This window comes from Stegodyphus dumicola, chromosome 4 (genome assembly GCF_044657685.1).
Source record: "Stegodyphus dumicola isolate Sdum_Otavi_A_Nest chromosome 4, ASM4465768v1".
NCBI lineage: Eukaryota > Metazoa > Arthropoda > Arachnida > Araneae > Eresidae > Stegodyphus > Stegodyphus dumicola.
Genome location: NC_140771.1, coordinates 126,716,650 through 126,734,977, shown reverse-complemented (window position 1 = coordinate 126,734,977; position 18,328 = coordinate 126,716,650). Strand labels below are relative to the sequence as shown.

Here is an 18,328-nt window from a genome sequence, read left to right as displayed (position 1 = left end):
ATGCCACAAAATCACTAAAGGGAACAATTGTTTTAAATCTTTTCTAAAAGCAATAATCACAAATTTTATCAAAAAGTTTGCTCAACGACAGGGATCTTAATATCAGCAGCAATTCTGTGTAAACTGACACCATCTATTAGACGATACAGTCCACAAACCAAAACTTTTTACTCACAACTTAAATTCTTCTTATTCTAAATGTTATTTTGGGATACTTTTATTTTAAATTCCATCATACTTTTGCAATTTTATTGTTTTATGTATCATATTTCTTTTCACCTGTGAGCACAGGAATTGAGATAAAAACTAGTTCAGATGGAAAAAATTTCAAATAATTTAATAAATATATAATCTAATACCTCTAATTATTAGAGTGACTCTCACGGTCATTAAAAAGGTGGTGCAAATAAAAAAAATTTTTTTTCAAGATCACTTTCTTATTTGAGAGGATGATTTATTGCTGTGAGTGCAATTTTCCCATGCTCCATATTTTTCAATATAAAGCATAACCACTAATATTTTTTAAAACATTCTGTATGCAAAAAAATAAATATTTATGATCACATGTATTTACTTCTAGGCAATAGAAATGTCCCAAAAGAATGTGAATAAAAATTACAGAAAAAGTTAAATGTAATAAAATAGATACAAATGTGCCACTTGATAGAAAATCACTAATCCTTTTAAATTTAAATATTAAAACAGATTTTTCTAATACCTAAAAATTTCTTTTTCATGTAATTTTTATGAATATTTAACTTCCGATAAAACATATACTCTTCCTATATACAAGAATTTAACAAAGGCATGTATGTGCATACGATTTAAAAATTAAGGCTATTTCCATTATTTGATAATTGGTCTGACATCAGCAAAATAGAGTAAATACAGAAAATACAGTTAAAAAGTTATCAGCTAAATTCAGATATATTGATCACACAGATTCTGTACATAATATTCAAAAACTGATTGGGAAAACTAAATGTGGATAGTAAATTTTTTTTCCCATCTCTTCATTTCAGCAATTTAATTTCCTACCTTTTAATGCAAGTATCAGAAATTACAATTTTTGTGGATTATTACATTACTAGAAGTATAAGAAAATACATAATCTGCAAATCAAAAATTAAAAAAAAATACACTTGTCATGATAAGTTTGTAGTTATAAACAATTACAAAAAAATTAACAATTTTACTCACTGTCAAGTTTCAGTTGAAAGTAAACTGACACACTTGCAACATGAAATGCCAAAATAAATTTTAAAAACTGCTCTTTTATTAAGGAGAAATACCTCTTCATACATATACATAAGATTAAAAAAAATGTAAAGCAAAATTCTAACTTTAATCTGTAATAGTCTGTGGGATTTCCAATTTAATTTGTATATCCCTTTCTGCCCTAAAAATAGAAATTGCTTAAAATAAATCACTCTAAAATGCATCACTTCAAAATTAACCCATCCATATGATTATTGCATAATGCTAATGAGGCAGGGACTTACATAAATGCTTCAGCAGATAATATTTCAAATTTGGGAACTGATACTTTTTGTTAGCCAACAGGGATTAAATGTGAACCATATCATTTTGAACCAAGCTTTTATCTTAGACATGTAGTATTTACTCCCTGCTTTTCTAGTTAGCCAGATGACTGTCACTGCTTCTCTTCTTATTGCAACGTCTTAAGAGCTGTAAACTTCATTCAAGTATGGGTTGCTTAGAACAAATTTAACAGTGATGCATCACAAGTATTTCTCAATGAGAATAAATACATATTAAAATCAGCCATGGCTACAACTATTTCTTTATGCATAAACTTCTAAAGCACTACATAGATGTATATAATATTTAAATCAAAACTATGAAACATCAAATATAAATCAAAAATATGATACTCATGCAGTGTAAACTATACTAGAATTACATCAAAAGATCAAAATTTACTGAACTGCAAATTGATGGGAAATTACATAAATATTCTGTTTGTTTCCTCAAATAAAAATAATATTTATCGTTGCTATTAGATGAAATGAAGCAGAATCCCCCCCCCAAAAAAAACTGTTTCTTCAAATGCTCAAAATACAGATACTCTGACAATCTGATTACATCTTCAGTAACTGTAATAGACAGTGAACTAGAAATCCGGCTGCCATCAGGGTTCGTACACATTTCTGAACACGGAAATTAAGTACTTTTAAGGACCATTAATGAAAAAAATTAAGGACCTATGAGCAAATGGGAACTGAATAAATTCAATTAAAAATATGATCTATGCCCGAATTTCACTTTTGTAATACAATCCTAAAAATAAAATAGATTCCTAAGTAGTATGCATTATTACTAAACATGAATTAATTAACATCATACATATTAAAATCAGCCATGGCTGCAACTATTTCTTTATGCATCAACTTCTAAAGCACTACATAGATGTATATAATATTTAAATCAAAACTATGAAACATCAAATATAAATCATCAATTATTAATAAGTTTGAGAATAAAATAAACTTTAAGTCATTATCAAATAGCATTAAATATTTTACACTTATAATAGTTGAACATATTTGAAAGAAGGTAAGTGACATTTATGTTTTACTAACTGTTAGCTTTATGTTCATTTTTTTTTTTTTTTTTTTTTTGTGTGTGTGTGTGTGTCTTATTTTGTCACATACTTGGCCAGTCTAGAGGTAAACAGCCCGTAGATTTTATGTCAAACGGCACAGGTTAAAATGAGAAGTAAGATCAAAATCAGCATGATTCATAACAAAAGACTGAATGTTTTCACCGCTACTGCTTGCCTAAAGAGAGACCTGCTAATTAGAACAAACCTGAAAGGCCTGATCTAGGCACGGTTGGCAAGTGTTGAAAGTTAGTCAGGCTCTGTTTGATGCAATTAGTGTCGTAGGTTCGTGTAGAGTTCCAGGGATTAAAACCTAGTTAATATACTTTAAGGTTTCAATAAGCCATTAAAGCACCAGAGGTGATAAGTTGTTTTGTATTATTTTAAGTCTCACTAGATAAAAAAAAAATATGTTTCACTTGAATTTTTACATTTTTGTATTTTATCTTGCGACCACAGTGAGTATTAATGAAAGGCAATAACTCACTTTAATATGTAGAGGTAATTTTTAAGAATAAGCAGTTAGTTATATATAATTAAATTAGGTAGTTTGATAACCTTAGTCATTTTGGATTATGGCCACTATTAAATTTTTTTTTAACAGTATTTGTTAAAAAAGGTTTTTTGCCCTTTTAAAATCAAAATCTAATAAATTTTCACAGTTTAAAACACATGTAATTTATGACATTGATTCTTAAACAATATTAGGATAATTACACATTAAACGCTACAAAACATTTATGTTTTGTAACAACAACACTCAGCAAAATATTTATCCGTCATTTTAATTTGAAGCTTTCCCAAACATTTTGGCTAATTTATATCGATTTCCTTCTCTTTAAGCTTTTTCTCTAACAATTAGAGATTTGTCTCAATATGCAAACCAATGCTCTCGCTAATTCCCACATTCTTTATCTCCTAATTTGTCAACCTCTCCACAATGTACTACCTACGAGGCTTTACTTGATCTGATAAAAGTTAAATAGTCCACCCACCCCCTGACAGTCATGAAACAAATTACCGCTATGCCTGAAAGTAACTATAAATCAGAGGTTTAAATAAGCTTCTTATTTAAAAAGAACTTAGAATATAAAGCCATGTTCTTATGCTAACAAAATTAATTACAGCTCACAGTGATGTAATTAAACAAGAACAGTCAAACTAAAAATGTGGACTAGTGGTAAAAGATTATACAATTTAGTTTTAATTTAATCTGGTTCAGTAACTCTATCATATGAGGAAATAGAAATGGCAAATTATAGTAAAGGCTGAAATTGTAAACAATTGGGTAATTTACATAACAATAACTGCACATATCTTTGAAGAATAATTTTCTTTATGTAACCAGTTTCTTTCTTCAACACGTTTCCTTTTCATTTTAGAATTTTGAGATTTAATTAAGGATTTCTGTTATTCTAAAAAACACTAAATGCATTTAGATTGTATAGAAAAAGCGGCTAATTTTATTTTTTTTAGTAATATGAACGTTTAGAAGAAATATGAAATATATATGGTAAAGGACAGTTACAAAGCTGATGTGGCAGAATTTCTAGAATTTAGTGACACACTGAACAACAAAATCTAGAAATGGCAAAACTTTTAGAATTTAGAGCAGGGATTGGAAGCAGAATTTAGAAAGGCACTAGCCAGCAGAATTTAGGATCCACAGAGATTGCATCAGGTGGGAAAATGCCTAATGCCAGATATGAATATTAAGACATATTAGATGAGTCTTTTAAATTGTAAGTTTTCAATTTATTTATCAATTAAAAAAATCCCTTTCGATAATGCCTGCCCACGTGATAAGATTAGAAGCATTTTTGATATTTTCCATGCTTGAGTCTAGTGAAAAGTAGATAAAATAAAGGGAAAATAAACATGTTAAGCTTCTAGTATCAGAAGTAAAACATTCAAATATTATGCTTTCATTAGTCTTCCAGACATTCTCCAAAAAGTAAGAAATTTATTGCAAACTTTCTGTAAAATACATCCATTATGTGTTGATACCATGGAGATATTCTTCATTTTGTCACATATTTCTCGAATCTTCTAGAACCGTGGGTTTATAAATCTTGCCTTCAAATACCTCTAAACCTTTGAAGCTGCAATGTCTAAAATCCAAAAGAAAAATTATCTCTACCAATTCTGTAACAGCAAAAAGCCAGAAATATTTTTGAAAAAAAAGGGGGAGGGATAAAGGGTAAAATTAGTTTTATAGAGAAAACTGATGCATATTATGAGAATTTTGAATATTCTGATATATTTACATGGGATATGAAAAAATTAAAAAGAAGACATTTTTAATTAATTACATAGCTAATTTTGGTTTTGTTAAGAGCTGTTTCGTAAATTGTGCTTTAGAGCATTACACCTTGTTTATTTTTCAAATTCAAAATATTGTATAATAAGTTGCCAAAATGAAACTTTATAATATGACAGCAAGAAATAAAAATGTTTTATTTTAATATTATTTTTAAAATATAATTTCAATATATTACCATAATTTTAATGAAATTTGTGAATGTTACGACGTTTAAAAAAAATTGTCGAACATATCTCAAATCTCGGAATTAAAAATTTTCTATAGATATTAAAATCGCCGAAATGTTGATACATCACCAAATTTAGAACCGCTTAATAAAAGAATTTACATCCCTAAAAGTGAAAAGTTGTTTAAAAGCTCTTTATTAGAAAAAATTAATTTCTAAATGCTTATGTTTCACTTCTTGCTTAGAAACTCGAGTATCCCATCATTTATATTAGAAATAGAAACAAATTATAACCCATGAACCCATTCAAAAGATAACCATATATGTCAGTGAATTGTCCAAAATATTCCTCCAAAATGCTAATTCACACTCAAAATGGCAGTTGTAAAAACAGACAGAAATTTCAAATGATTAAAATTAAGGACCTTCTGCGGAGTTTGGCCAAAATTAAGGACTTTTAAGGGCCAAAAATTGATTCCAAAAATCTAAGCACTTTTAAGGACTGTACGCACACTGTGCCATGATATGACTAAGAGCATATGCTTGTACTGATGATAATTTAATGTAGCTGAAATATGTATATTTAAATGTTATTACTCTTATATGCAGTACATATTGTTATGGAATATTTGTTTGTGTTCAATGGAATATATTGTTATGTTTAAATTCAGCATGCAGTTACATTCCATTTGACTACACCAACTATATATAGTGTAGTCTTGGTTATCTGAGCTAATGCAGGGAAAGCAGGTCATGGATAATTGAAAAATAAGGATAATCCAAACTATCAATTTTCATGCATATTTTATGGATTTATATCTTTAAAAAAAATAATAATTTTACTTTTTATTGAGAATATTTTAAATATTTGGCAAATTTCACTGTGTATTTTTCAAAGTGCTATTTTATCATTGTTATCAAATCCCCTTTGTCAACAAAGTCCAATAAGAGTTTCAACAGAAGTCCTTGCTGTCTCAGGACTAATGTAATTGTCAGTATTTTCTTTGCTTGTTTCTTCAGTATCACTTTCTACCTCTTCAGTTCTTGTGACAATACTATGAAAAGTTTTCATGCCAATTCCATATTCTTTGGCAAGTTTTGTTGTCGATTTGCCATGTTCAAACCTTTTGATTATGGTACAACTTTCTAACACTTAGTACTGTAGCATGTTCATTATTCATTTTTTAGTTCAAAAATATTAAATCAATTTTTAAAAGAATATAAGAAAATATTCATGAAAATACATAGCAAGCAGGGGGAAAAATAAAACAGTGATCAAATCAAATTATGCCTTCAACTATGCAGAAGCAGAGCAAAATGTATGAGATAATCATTGAAACTAAAAGACGCAACTAAACAGTCACACTTTTGTACACAAAGTTGAGTGTGAGTGCATGTGCACTGATATGCATGGGTAATCCTCACTTGAATAATTGAGAGTACATTGTATATGCACATATATAAAACAGCCGGTCATTAAAAGAGAATAAACTTAACAGACAGAAGCAGAAAATCTGCAAAAGAGCAGTATTTTACAATTTACAAATCATCCTTTAAAAATAGCCGTAAAGGAAGTATTACAGTCAAAAGTCAATAATCCGGACACCCATAATCCGGAATGATCTATAATCCGGACCTCAAAGCTACAAACTTTCTGCGCATGCGTCAACGCATGCGCATAATACGTTTACACATGCACGTTTAATGTATAATGGATGGTATAAGCTAAGCTAAAATTATCTAATTATCTATTTCAGTTAATGTTGCAGATTGCGTTGTTCCTTAATCTTCAAATTGGATCAGGCTTATTATTTTTTGCAGACTGTTAGAGCAATTTTATAAAAGTAAGCTTGAACTTTCAATTATGTCAAATAGAATTTCCAATGCTGGAGCTGCCAAAGGATCTACAAAGAGAAAGCATGTTTCAATATCCATCAAACAAAAAGTGGAATTGCTGCAAAAAATGGATAAAGGCTCCTTTGTTTCTCTAACCAGTCCGAAATCTGTTTATCAATTTCCCGCTGCTCTGCGTGGGGGGGGGGGACGTCGCGGTGCACAATGAACTGGAAGTTGATCTGTCAGCTCTATCCTTATCTTCAGGGCAGATGTTTTTATTTTATTCGGCTTATAATTCCTTACTAAATGTAACATTTCATCTCGATGTACTCTGTGTTTGATATGATTTAAATCAAACTCCTCGTCATTATAAATATCACGAATACACATCAAATAGTTTTCTGGTTGCAATTTTCTAATTTCGACTATGCGTAATGTATGCTTTACGCGTGCGCGCGTAGAAAGAAATGTTTAATAAAGTAAACAAATAAATATTAAGCTTTTTTTTTTTGTAAATTTTAATACCCTTTAGATCATAATTGCTCTTTATTTCATAAATTATGGTTTCATAGTTTTAATTTTATAATTTCTGCATGCCATCTTACCAGATTTAAACTGATGATCTATAATACGGAAAAATCGATAATCCGGAATTGCCGAAGTCCCGACGAGTCCGGATTAAAGACTTTTGACTGTATTATCATGTAAAAGAAGAATAGAAATCCTTTAAGCACAACAATATTCCCCACAACCTTTTCCAAACTACATGGCTCACTTATAGCACAGAAAAAGCTTTTTATTCTCACTATCAGCATCTCTTTTATGATGGGGTTTTGATATTCCATCATAAAACTGTTTGCTAATTATCATTATTCAATAAAATAGGCATTTGCATCATGAAATTAACATTAGAAGTATTAACAGAATATTCTGTTAAGTTGGCCAACAGTAGCATGAATGCCTGAATGAAAGGTTATGCAAAAATGCTCAGGCTTGGAAATGGCAATTTATGCAATAAATAAAAGTCTGGTAAAAATTAATTTGTCATCAATTCTTGCAAATAGCCTATAATAATTGAGAAATTTAATTACAACATAATACTAAATAAAATTTATAAACATCTTTAAAAAGGATTTTTTTTAATATACTAAAGCAAATTAATATAACTATGCCTCAATTTTAAGAAATCGCCTTCAGTGATATTACCAATGTGCTTTTTTTCTTGTTCTTCTTTTGCACCAATGGATTTTCTTAGCCTTTCAACTTCTTTTGTATTTTCTTCAACCTTTTCACTGGTGAAAACATTTTCATTAATACATAAGTTAATAAATAGATTTAAATCTCAACATCAGTAGTGGAAGAATTTCTACATACGCTTGTGACTTAATTGTCTTTTCCATTTCTTCCTCTTTAGCCCTCAGTTTTTTTATTAGAGTGGACTGTTGAAGCTCCTTTTTTGATAATTTTTTCCCTATAAATAAATTTAAAACATTTATACACAGCTCAGCCTTAAAAGTATTTACATTAGCAAAAACAATGCATAATATACAATACTGTATAAAATTCTGACATAATTACATAACTGAAAATGCATGACAACTTAAAAAACTTCAATCTAAAATCAGCAAATTAAATTAATTCTTGCAAATATTTTTACCTTCTTCTGTAAGTTCCATTATTTGTTGGTCTTTTTCTTTTATTACTTCTTCAATATCTGCAGCTGAAATTCTTTAAAAGAAAAAATCAAATTACTTTAGAAATTAATGTTGATTACCACTAACATTATAATAACATAAAAATACAAAACCTTCTAGCAATTTCAATTTTAGCTTCTTCAAGTTGAATGTGAAGACTGTCTCTCTCCTGCAAAACAAATATGCCATAACAAACAAGCCATCATATTTAGTTTGAGGAATCTACCAAAAAATTAACTAAAAGTAAGCTCTTTAAGAGATATATTCAATAGGCAACAAATATAAGAATAGCTTATATATCAAAAACACATTAAAGGATTTCTTTTAAATACATTCATCCAACAACTGGTTCTTTCTGCATTTGAATGTGTATACATGATAAGTCCAGTGTAGTTTAAACATGGGAAAATATGAAACATTACCTCCCTAAAATTTTCCTACATATACAAAAACCTTTTTAAGAAACTAATAGATTTCCAAAGATACCACACAACAATCTCCAATAATAAAATTTTAATTATGGCTAATTAAATTTTAGTAGGATGACTCAGAATCAGAAGGTTTCATTAAAGCATTTAAAATGTAATACAACTGAAAGCAGTTTATTCATAACAAAAACAAAACGAAAATATTAACATACAGCATTCAAATATAATAGTTATGGTCTCTGTATAAATTTACACATTCTACAATTTATCAAGGTTTCCAACAAGGCTCCTATGATTTATCACGGTTATCAAGGTTTCCAAGATGATACATAAGCAAGTGGCCTGTCTGCTTGTTACTAGCATCCACTATTGTGATTCTTTGTTAAAGAAAATATATCTTACTGAGATCCTTCACATAGTTTTTATATCTGCATCTTCATGGCTTTTGTACTGATAATGAAATATTTTATAAGTCATAATAACGAAGCAAGCATGGCCAGCTAACACCTGTCTGTACTTGCATATATGCTGTATTTTCATTATATGCTCTTCTTAAATTCCTTTCATATTCAGTCTTCTCTTACTGTTACAAAAACAACAATTGTGTATAGTTCCATGAATGTATTACATGATCTGGTTACAGCCGAAAATGTCGCCAAGAAAACATCGCAAGGTGAAAACATAATGGTACAAAACATCGTCGGAGAATATAAAGCAAAGAGAAAATACCGCAGTTCTAAAACATTACGGTACAAAATATCGGCATAAAAAATAAAGCAGTTAAAAAACTTCACAGTTTAAAAATATCGTGGTAAAAAATATAGTACCTACAAATCATTACATGACGATAACATCGCTGACATGTGTTTTTAAGGCTTTAATAATTGTAAATGGATATTCACATAAGGATTTGTGAGCAAGATGGAAAGAAGGATAATTTTTCACATTCATATTTTTTATTAACTAATAATTTGAATAAAAGAAGAAATAATTTTCACTATAAGAGTATCAGATTAACAAAAGTGAAGACAATAATCTCATAATTAGCAATTTTTTTATAGATAAAGTCATGCAGTTACTTAAAGTTGCAAGTTTTTAAAATGCTTTATTTTCAACGACGATGTTTTGTGCTGTCAACATTTTGTCTTTGCTTTCTTTCTCCCACGATGTTTTGTACCACAACATTTTTGCCTTGCATTGTTTTCTCCACGACGTATTCATCCGTGATGTTTTCGGCAGACACCCATGATCTAGTAATTAATAGTCTTAAGAATTAAGAGTACTCTTTGCACACCAGTTTCAAAAAAACAAAAACTGATTTTACACCAATTTATCATTCAACAATAATCCTACCTTATTAGCATCTTGTAGCTGTTTTTCAACTAATGCAAGCCTTAGTGTAAATTCTTTTGTTAAAGCAGCTATATCTTTAGACTCTTTGGTTTGCTCTATTCTCATCTTTTGTACTAAACTAAAGGGGAAAAATGTGCCCATTATTAAACTTTTCTAAAAACAAAAATAAAATTAAAAAAAATATATCCAAGTCCTAAATTAAAGACAAAAATTCAGTTCCTAAATTACAGTAAGAACCTGACTATCTGTAAAGCTCGGGAAATGCCAAATTCTGGATATGTGAAAATTCCAGATAGTTGAGTATACAGAAACTGGGATTCATGTTAGAAAAGCCAAAACAATGCAGAAAATTTCCACTTTAAAATTATTAAAACAATCATCTTATTTGTTATCAACTTGAACATCAAAAGCCTCTTAAAACTATATAAGAATTTGAAAAAATAAAATCAGTTATAAAAGATGACATATTTCCATTAATATTAAATCCTACCAAACATGAAAGGTGTGGCAGATGTCACCAATAATTCTGGTAGAAATTTAAATGAACAAAATATGGAACTGCCATTGTTTATCCATTTTCAAAGTCACATACCCTGGTCTTTTTTGATGCCCAAATTCTGTACCTTTGAAAAAAAAAAAAAAAAAAAAAACTGCACACCATGCAGTCCCAAATACTATACATATTTTCAAAATATAAGGAAAAAATAAAACTTATATCCTTCTTTACTAAAATTAAACCAGCTTATTAAGAACTAATACAATTTACATTAAACCAAAATTAATTTCTTATGACTGCTGTGATGTCACCCTTATCACTTATTGGCACTAAACCACACTATCTGGCAACATTGTATACATCTTAATAGTAATATAAGCTCGATAACAGCATTACAAATCCCTTATTTACAAAATTTTTGGGCAAGAAAATTTTTTCCGAAATTCTAAAATATTCCAGTTAATTGAGCTTTCTGGTTAGTTGAATACCGAATAGTCAAGTTCTTAATCTAATTATAAATTAAATCTTATTTTAAATTGGTTCAAATTGTGTAGTTATGCACTTTTAGCATTCTTGTAGTTTATGCACTTTTAGAATGAATTCACAGCTTTATACCAGCTAACCAACAAGTACCCAAACATTCATCACCTGCTCATATGGTAAAATTTTCCTGAATGTATGATATGCACATCTATACATCTGTATAACGTCTCCATTATTTAAATAATATCACAAGGTAACTAACTATACTCAGAATTTATCTCGTGATAGGTGCACTATTATTAACTGTGGTTATGACTGCTGGATATTTGGCAATGGTTTCCAAAAGATCTGGATTACAGTTAATTGTTAAAGGTTTCTGTTTTTTAAAAGTCTATTAACAAGAAGATTTTTGCTGTTGTTTAAATAAAGGTGGTCAAAATAATAAGGAAGTACCAGTATATCTCTTAACATTGTTATTTTAATAAACAAAACAACATATTTAAAAAATTTTTACTGATGACATTTACTTTAAAAGCATGAATATTATTATAAAAACAAAGAAAAATACATTTAATTTAATGATGGCCAATAGGGTCACTTAATGTTAACAATTAAACACTAGCCCACTTAAATATTTTTTTAAAAAAAAGATGCATGTTATTCTATAATAGAAAATATCTAGAAAAGATCTGATAAGTCTACTTAGTTTTTAATTAGAAATGATAATACCACAGTTTCATAATGCTCTTAAATCACAGAATAAGAAAATTTCAGTTCAGAAAAGTAAAACTATAAACCTTGGATTTAAAACTGCTTACAAGTGCCTTTTTTAACAAATTATTAAATTTATTTTCCAGTTAAAAGAGAGAAATTACAGCCAAATAATTCTTTTGGACCAATTTAGACTCTTTGCATCAAAATCATTCTGAAAACAGATTCTGTAAAAACAAATTATTAGTCTCCATATAAATATATGAAAAATTCAACCCTAAAAAAATTATACTTTTTAAGCCTTTGTTCATTTTCTTGCAGTTCAATAATTTCTTTGTTTAATTCATCTATTTTCTTTTCCTTTTCCTGCAATACCTGTTGAAGCCTCTAAAATAAATTTAAAGAAAATTCAATAAAATTCCTTTCCAGATAGTAACTTAATTGACACAACAACATAAAACAAAATTATACAAAAGAACTTTAATTTGTTTTACACATTTTTAAGATGAAATGAAAAAAGTATATTACAAAATACAAAAATCATACTTTGACAGGAGTTTTTAATGTGACATATGCAGAAATGAAAGATAAGGTTAGGGAACCCACTGTTTTGCTTAACCTGTTTTTACAAAAAGTACAATAAAAAGATTTCATAAGGTTACACTCTCCCTTATCACAAAAGTTTAGACTTACAATGTTAAGTTCCTTTTTAACTTTTAGACAGAGGTGATTGCAATCCCATTTCAGAAATCTTGAAAAATATTGTGTGATAAAAAGTCCAGAAAAACACACTTGCATACTTACATATTTTCAAACTACTTCACTAACAAAGCAAAAAGTAAACTTTTTCCCCCTTTTATTAAAACTATGTTTCACCACACTAATTCACAAAGTTACCTATCTATTTGAATTCTCAACATTTCTAAAAAGTAACTGCTAAGCTAAGCTTGCTTTTCCTGAAGGGTGATTACTTTCTGGGTTTATATTTTTCTTTACTAACAACTGAAAATTCAGTATGATCTGAACAGCATTTTGATGCCTTTCTGGGTTTATATTTTTCTTTGCTAGCAACTGGAAATTCAGTATGATCTGAACAGCATTTTGATGCAAACAATGGCTTTATCAGAAGCTGCTAGAAAGAGCTGAATGGTTTGAGTAATATAAAGAATAAACTGTCCAGGTATGCAATAAATTATCCCTAAATTTTTATTAATAGTTATCATATGGATTCTGAACCAAAAATTTTACATGCAGTTTTGTATAATGAGAATAGATAACATTTCAGTTTGTACAGCATCTAAGCTATTATTGTTCAAATTGTGAATACTGGATATTTCTGTTTTCCATTTTTCAGTCTAAATACTTCATCCCAATTTTACAATATATCAGTTTTTTATCTTTTTCTGTATACGACAAATAGCAAAATAAGTCTTTTGTATAAGACATACTTAGTTTGCTTTAGCAAGTTTGACCTCTCATTGAACTTTACACAATCTAAAAGTTTTTGAATCTGAAATGATATATTTGTTCTGAAACAAAATATGAAAAATTCTGATTTTGAGATTTGAGAACTGATTGTAGAGTATATATTTCTCAAATCTAAAAAGTCCAGTTTTGAGAAAACAAAAAATCTGGGATTCCGTCTATATCTGCTCATAATCATCACTGCTATAAAGACATCTTCTGCCCACATCTGGTTTCTTACATTAATAGAAAGAAGACAAAATATTTCTGACCTAACTAAATGATCTTTAGTTTTTTTTTTAAAGTTAAAATCATGTGACATAGTCATCTCACTAGCATTGTGATAGATCATAGTAATCATATCACACTAACAATGAACTCAATCTTTATTTTGTGACGTGTCTATTTATGATGTAGTTCTTAATAATAAAAACTACCATATTAGAATTTAAAATTGATGAGTATATGTGTAAATACCTGACATTTTTTATACTGATCATCTTCACCGTAACTTCTGTGGCCCAAACTCTTTTGCCCTATATACATTAGAGAAAAAAAATAATTAGTTACATTAAGAAAAAAAAAAAAAACTAAATATTACATAAAATATAAAAATATCAAAAATTGTATATGTTAATCCCAACTTATGTCAAGATAATTATTTAAAACATTATCATCATTATAGATTATTTATAAAAATAATTCATTTTTAATTCTAAATCAGAAGCTAATATTAATAAAGAATATTGGTTACTTACTTATAGAGAAATGCGACAAAACAAATGAGGCATTTGCCTCAAGTAAAAATTGAGAGATTTATATTAAATATTAATGTCAAAGAGACAAAAATATTCAAGGTTTCAATTTTGCAACCAAATTACTTAAATCTGTCCGCACAGCTCTGTCTCATATTGGACATAATTTATATCATTCAAAATTTATATAATAATAATAAAATAAATAAATAAAATAAAATAATAACACATATATTAGAACATTTCTTTCTTGGTAATTTTACAAAGCACTTCTCAGAGAAACCAAAAATGAGCCATAGCATAAGTTACATAAAGCAAAATAACTTACATATTTCAAATGCTCTGAAAGTAAAATATAATTTTTTAATACTATATTTAAAAAAAAGAAAAAGGAAGACTTATGACAACTTAATATGTTTTGCATACTTTTATAGAATGTGCATTCAGAGAAAATAGAGACTTTTCCTAAAATTTTTAAGCCCACAGAAAAGATAATACGAGAGTAAGTTGAAAAATAAGATTCCCTGCCGACTGTGGTCATAGTTGTGTATGAAAGTCAAAAAATAGAATGACACATTAAAGATATGACATACCTTTATTTTTCTACATAGGTACCAAGTACATTGAGACATTTGTCATATCGCTTGATAAGCTTCAAAAAGCCCTCCAGGAAAAAATCAGGGCTTTGCATATGGAAGAAGCATTGAACGGCTTGTTTCACTTCAGTATTGCTTCCAAAGCGCCTTCCCCCGAGATTTTTCTTCAAAGCCGGAAACAGATGGAAGTCGCTTGGTGCGAGATCAGGACTGTATGGCGGATGGTGTAGACGCTCCCAACCAAGAGTTGCAATATGGTTTTGCGTTGCTGTCGCCAAATGTGGTCTGGCATTGTCATCCAACAGCAGAACGCCAGATGTGAGAAGGCCAGGCCGCTTTTTCCGAATCGCCTCTTTCAATTTCGACAGGGTGTCACAGTAGCGTGTAGCATTGATGGTTCCAACCTCAAAAAAGTCCAGCAACAAAACTCCTTGGGTGTCCCAGAAAACTGTGAGGAGCACTTTACCTGCAGAGGGAGTTGTCTTGAACTTCTTTCGGACAGGTGATGACAGATGTTTCCACTCCATAGATGCAGCCTTCGATTCTGGCGTGAAATGGTGGACCCACGTTTAATCCCCCGTCACAATCCGAAACAGAAAGTCATTGCCATCTTCATGGTAACGCACGAGATGTTCCAGGCTGACCCCCATGCGTTGTTCCTTGTGTGTCAAGGTCAGTTGTCGGGGCACCCATCGTGCTGACACTTTTCTGTATCGAAGAATGTCGTGGATGATATTTTGAGCTCGCTCATGTGAGATTCCAAGTTCTTCCACTACTTCATCGATGGTGATGCGCCGGTTCGCTCTAATCATGTCATCCACCTTCCTGACATTTGCATCCGTAGTGGCCGTACGCGTCCGTCCAGCTTTCGGTACGTCCTCCACTTGCTGACGCCCATCACTGAATGTGCGACACCATCTCCGCACCATTTGCTTCAACATCACACCTGGCCCATAGACTTCCACGAGGCGGTTATGAATTTCTGTTCCTGATACTTCACGTGCCCATTCATAGCGGATAACCGCTCTCACTTCCTCCTTTGACCACGAATTCAAAACACACCTTCTCTCCATACCTAACGGGGCTCAAATGAGAGGCTGGTCTCCGCTTTGCGCAGGCACTGCAACAGCGCCATCTGCTTGATTTGCAGCGACCTCTACCCAATGGTGTATCGGTGACTTGCGCATTTTCCTGCTATGTCGCCTTTCGCCCATAGCCGTTCAACGCTTCTTCCATATGCAAAGCGTAAATTTTTCTTGGAGGACTTTTTGAAGCTTATCAAGCGATATGACAAATGTCTCAACGTACTCGTACGAGAATAATAAAATAAAGGTATGTCATATCTTTAATGTCTCATTCTATTTTTTGACTTTCATACAGAACTCTGACCACAGTCGACAGGGGAAACTTATTTTTCAACTTACCCTCGTAATTTTATACAATTAATTACAAACATAATTCCTTATATGTAATGTATCCTTTCTAAACAGTCAGTTATGCACCTCAATGGGAAGCAAAATTCGTGTACCTTTCATCTTTTGTTCTGACACATTTAGACCCCAATCAAAGGCTGAGTGGTTAAGACTGCAGAATACTGGTGATTTGACCTGGGTTTAAATCCAATTGAACGAGCTAACTGACGATTCACTTTTTTCCCACGATTTTCCTGGTTTTCTCTATATGTAATTTAAGCCAGTTTTTCATAGGAATACCTTTACAAAGGCAGCTGTCCTCAAAGGCTGATAGCCAATGTGTGCTTTGCCATATTCAAATAAACTTGCCTGAATGGAATCGAGTAAAAAATATGTTTTTGTACTGATGCATGGTACAGCACATGTACAAAAGAGGTGTTTTTGTACTTTTAATATACTTTTGAATCCCATAAATTAAATTATTAAAATAAAATTTTCTTGATGTCATTATGTATCTTGAACCATCATGTTGCCAAAAACTATTTATGTTGCAACCAGGTAAGTGCATAGCACATATGTGCTTGAGTACACATGGATTTGCATTTTAGAAATTCAATGGTAATTTAATAGTATTTCCTTTTGCATCAAGTATATTTGTTTTTGTTGCAAAGAATCATAATGGAGCTGTGGAGTTAGTTAATATTATGCTTGGTGATGATTACAGATTCAAGTTAAAAACACTAAGCAATGTTGACGAGGAAAATTTTAACAAAAATTTCTTTCCATATGTTAAAAATTTATTTTCTTAGTGATACTCATATGCCAAAAGATTACACTTAGTGCTATTTGAATTAATAATAACTGATTTGTCATTCATATAAACCCAGAACCAGCGCCAGGACTCATATGGCTGCAATGGGCGGCAGAATTTAGGGAACACAAGGGAGGTGCTTGGTAGCAGAATTTGGGATCCACAGAGACTGCACCAGGCGGTAAGATATCTAGCACCAGCCCTCAATAAGCCTTAAGTATATGTGGGACTTTATTTATTCACGACTCAGATAAGCCTTAAGCATGTGCAAGAAACAGACACAAGTATAATAAATAACTAAACTAATACAATTCAGGCTTAATTGTCTCAGAGCACGATAGAAGCAAGATAATATTTAGTGGAAAAACTCATCTTTAGTTGCCAATGTCATGATACATAGCCAAATAAGTATAGTGATTGATAGCTAAATTTTATAATGATAGGCGAGAATTTTAAAGGTTTTCGGATATTGCAAACCAAAGGTGAAATTTTCCAATTAAAGGACTTTATAAAGAAATGTGGAGAAGCGATAATAAATGAAGATGATATTTAAAAGAAGATTTTCATTGTGATGACAATGTTCCTTAATCACTAATTAATTAATGAATGGCAAAATCTGTAGTATGGTTCTAGATCAAGAAAATACTGCACCGATAGTGAAGAAAGTGAGAGAATTTACAGAAAATAAAAAAATTTCGATTGACAAGTTAGTCAGAATTCTCGACACAGCAATTACAGGACTTCAACAATGTAACTAAAAAAGAAATTATGTCTGTTTAGAAAATTAAAGTACCAGGTGCGTCATAAATTCATGCAAAGTTCAAAAATTCGTAATAAAAGAAGGAATGAACGGAAAAATTTTCTGTTTGTGCCAATATGGTCAGAAAGACCATGGATTTTTTTCCATGTAAAAAAAAAAAAAAAAAGTTTCCAAAAGTAACCAACAGAGGGCGCTCACATGTCATACTAAGACATTTTATTCAAATCACGCAAACAGAAACAGATAATCAAACAGATCACAATAACATAACATTATGCATTTATTTTATAGTAATAGATGTTCAACATTACCACCACCACAAGGGGTAATAGGTAAGTGAGGAGTGTCACTACGCCCATTACAGCAGAGTGTAGCATGTTGCCATCGATGGCAGCAACAGTCAATCGAATGGCATTT

At 30.5% G+C, this 18,328-nt stretch overlaps 1 protein-coding gene across 2 annotated transcripts in view; it reads right to left on the bottom strand.

Annotated features, from left to right (window-relative positions):
- Positions 1 to 18,328, bottom strand: part of LOC118186264 (TATA element modulatory factor-like) — a 98,297-nt gene that overhangs the window by 62,154 nt on the left and 17,815 nt on the right. For both annotated transcript variants that reach the window (XM_085815409.1, XM_085815407.1), the window contains exons 3-9: positions 14,055 to 14,113; positions 12,406 to 12,500; positions 10,424 to 10,541; positions 8,756 to 8,811; positions 8,606 to 8,676; positions 8,323 to 8,419; positions 8,155 to 8,240 (exon numbers count right to left, since the gene is read on the bottom strand). In XM_085815409.1, the coding sequence (XP_085671535.1) occupies positions 8,155 to 8,240; positions 8,323 to 8,419; positions 8,606 to 8,676; positions 8,756 to 8,811; positions 10,424 to 10,541; positions 12,406 to 12,500; positions 14,055 to 14,113 (582 nt within the window). The remainder of the gene's footprint in view (positions 1 to 8,154; positions 8,241 to 8,322; positions 8,420 to 8,605; positions 8,677 to 8,755; positions 8,812 to 10,423; positions 10,542 to 12,405; positions 12,501 to 14,054; positions 14,114 to 18,328) is intronic.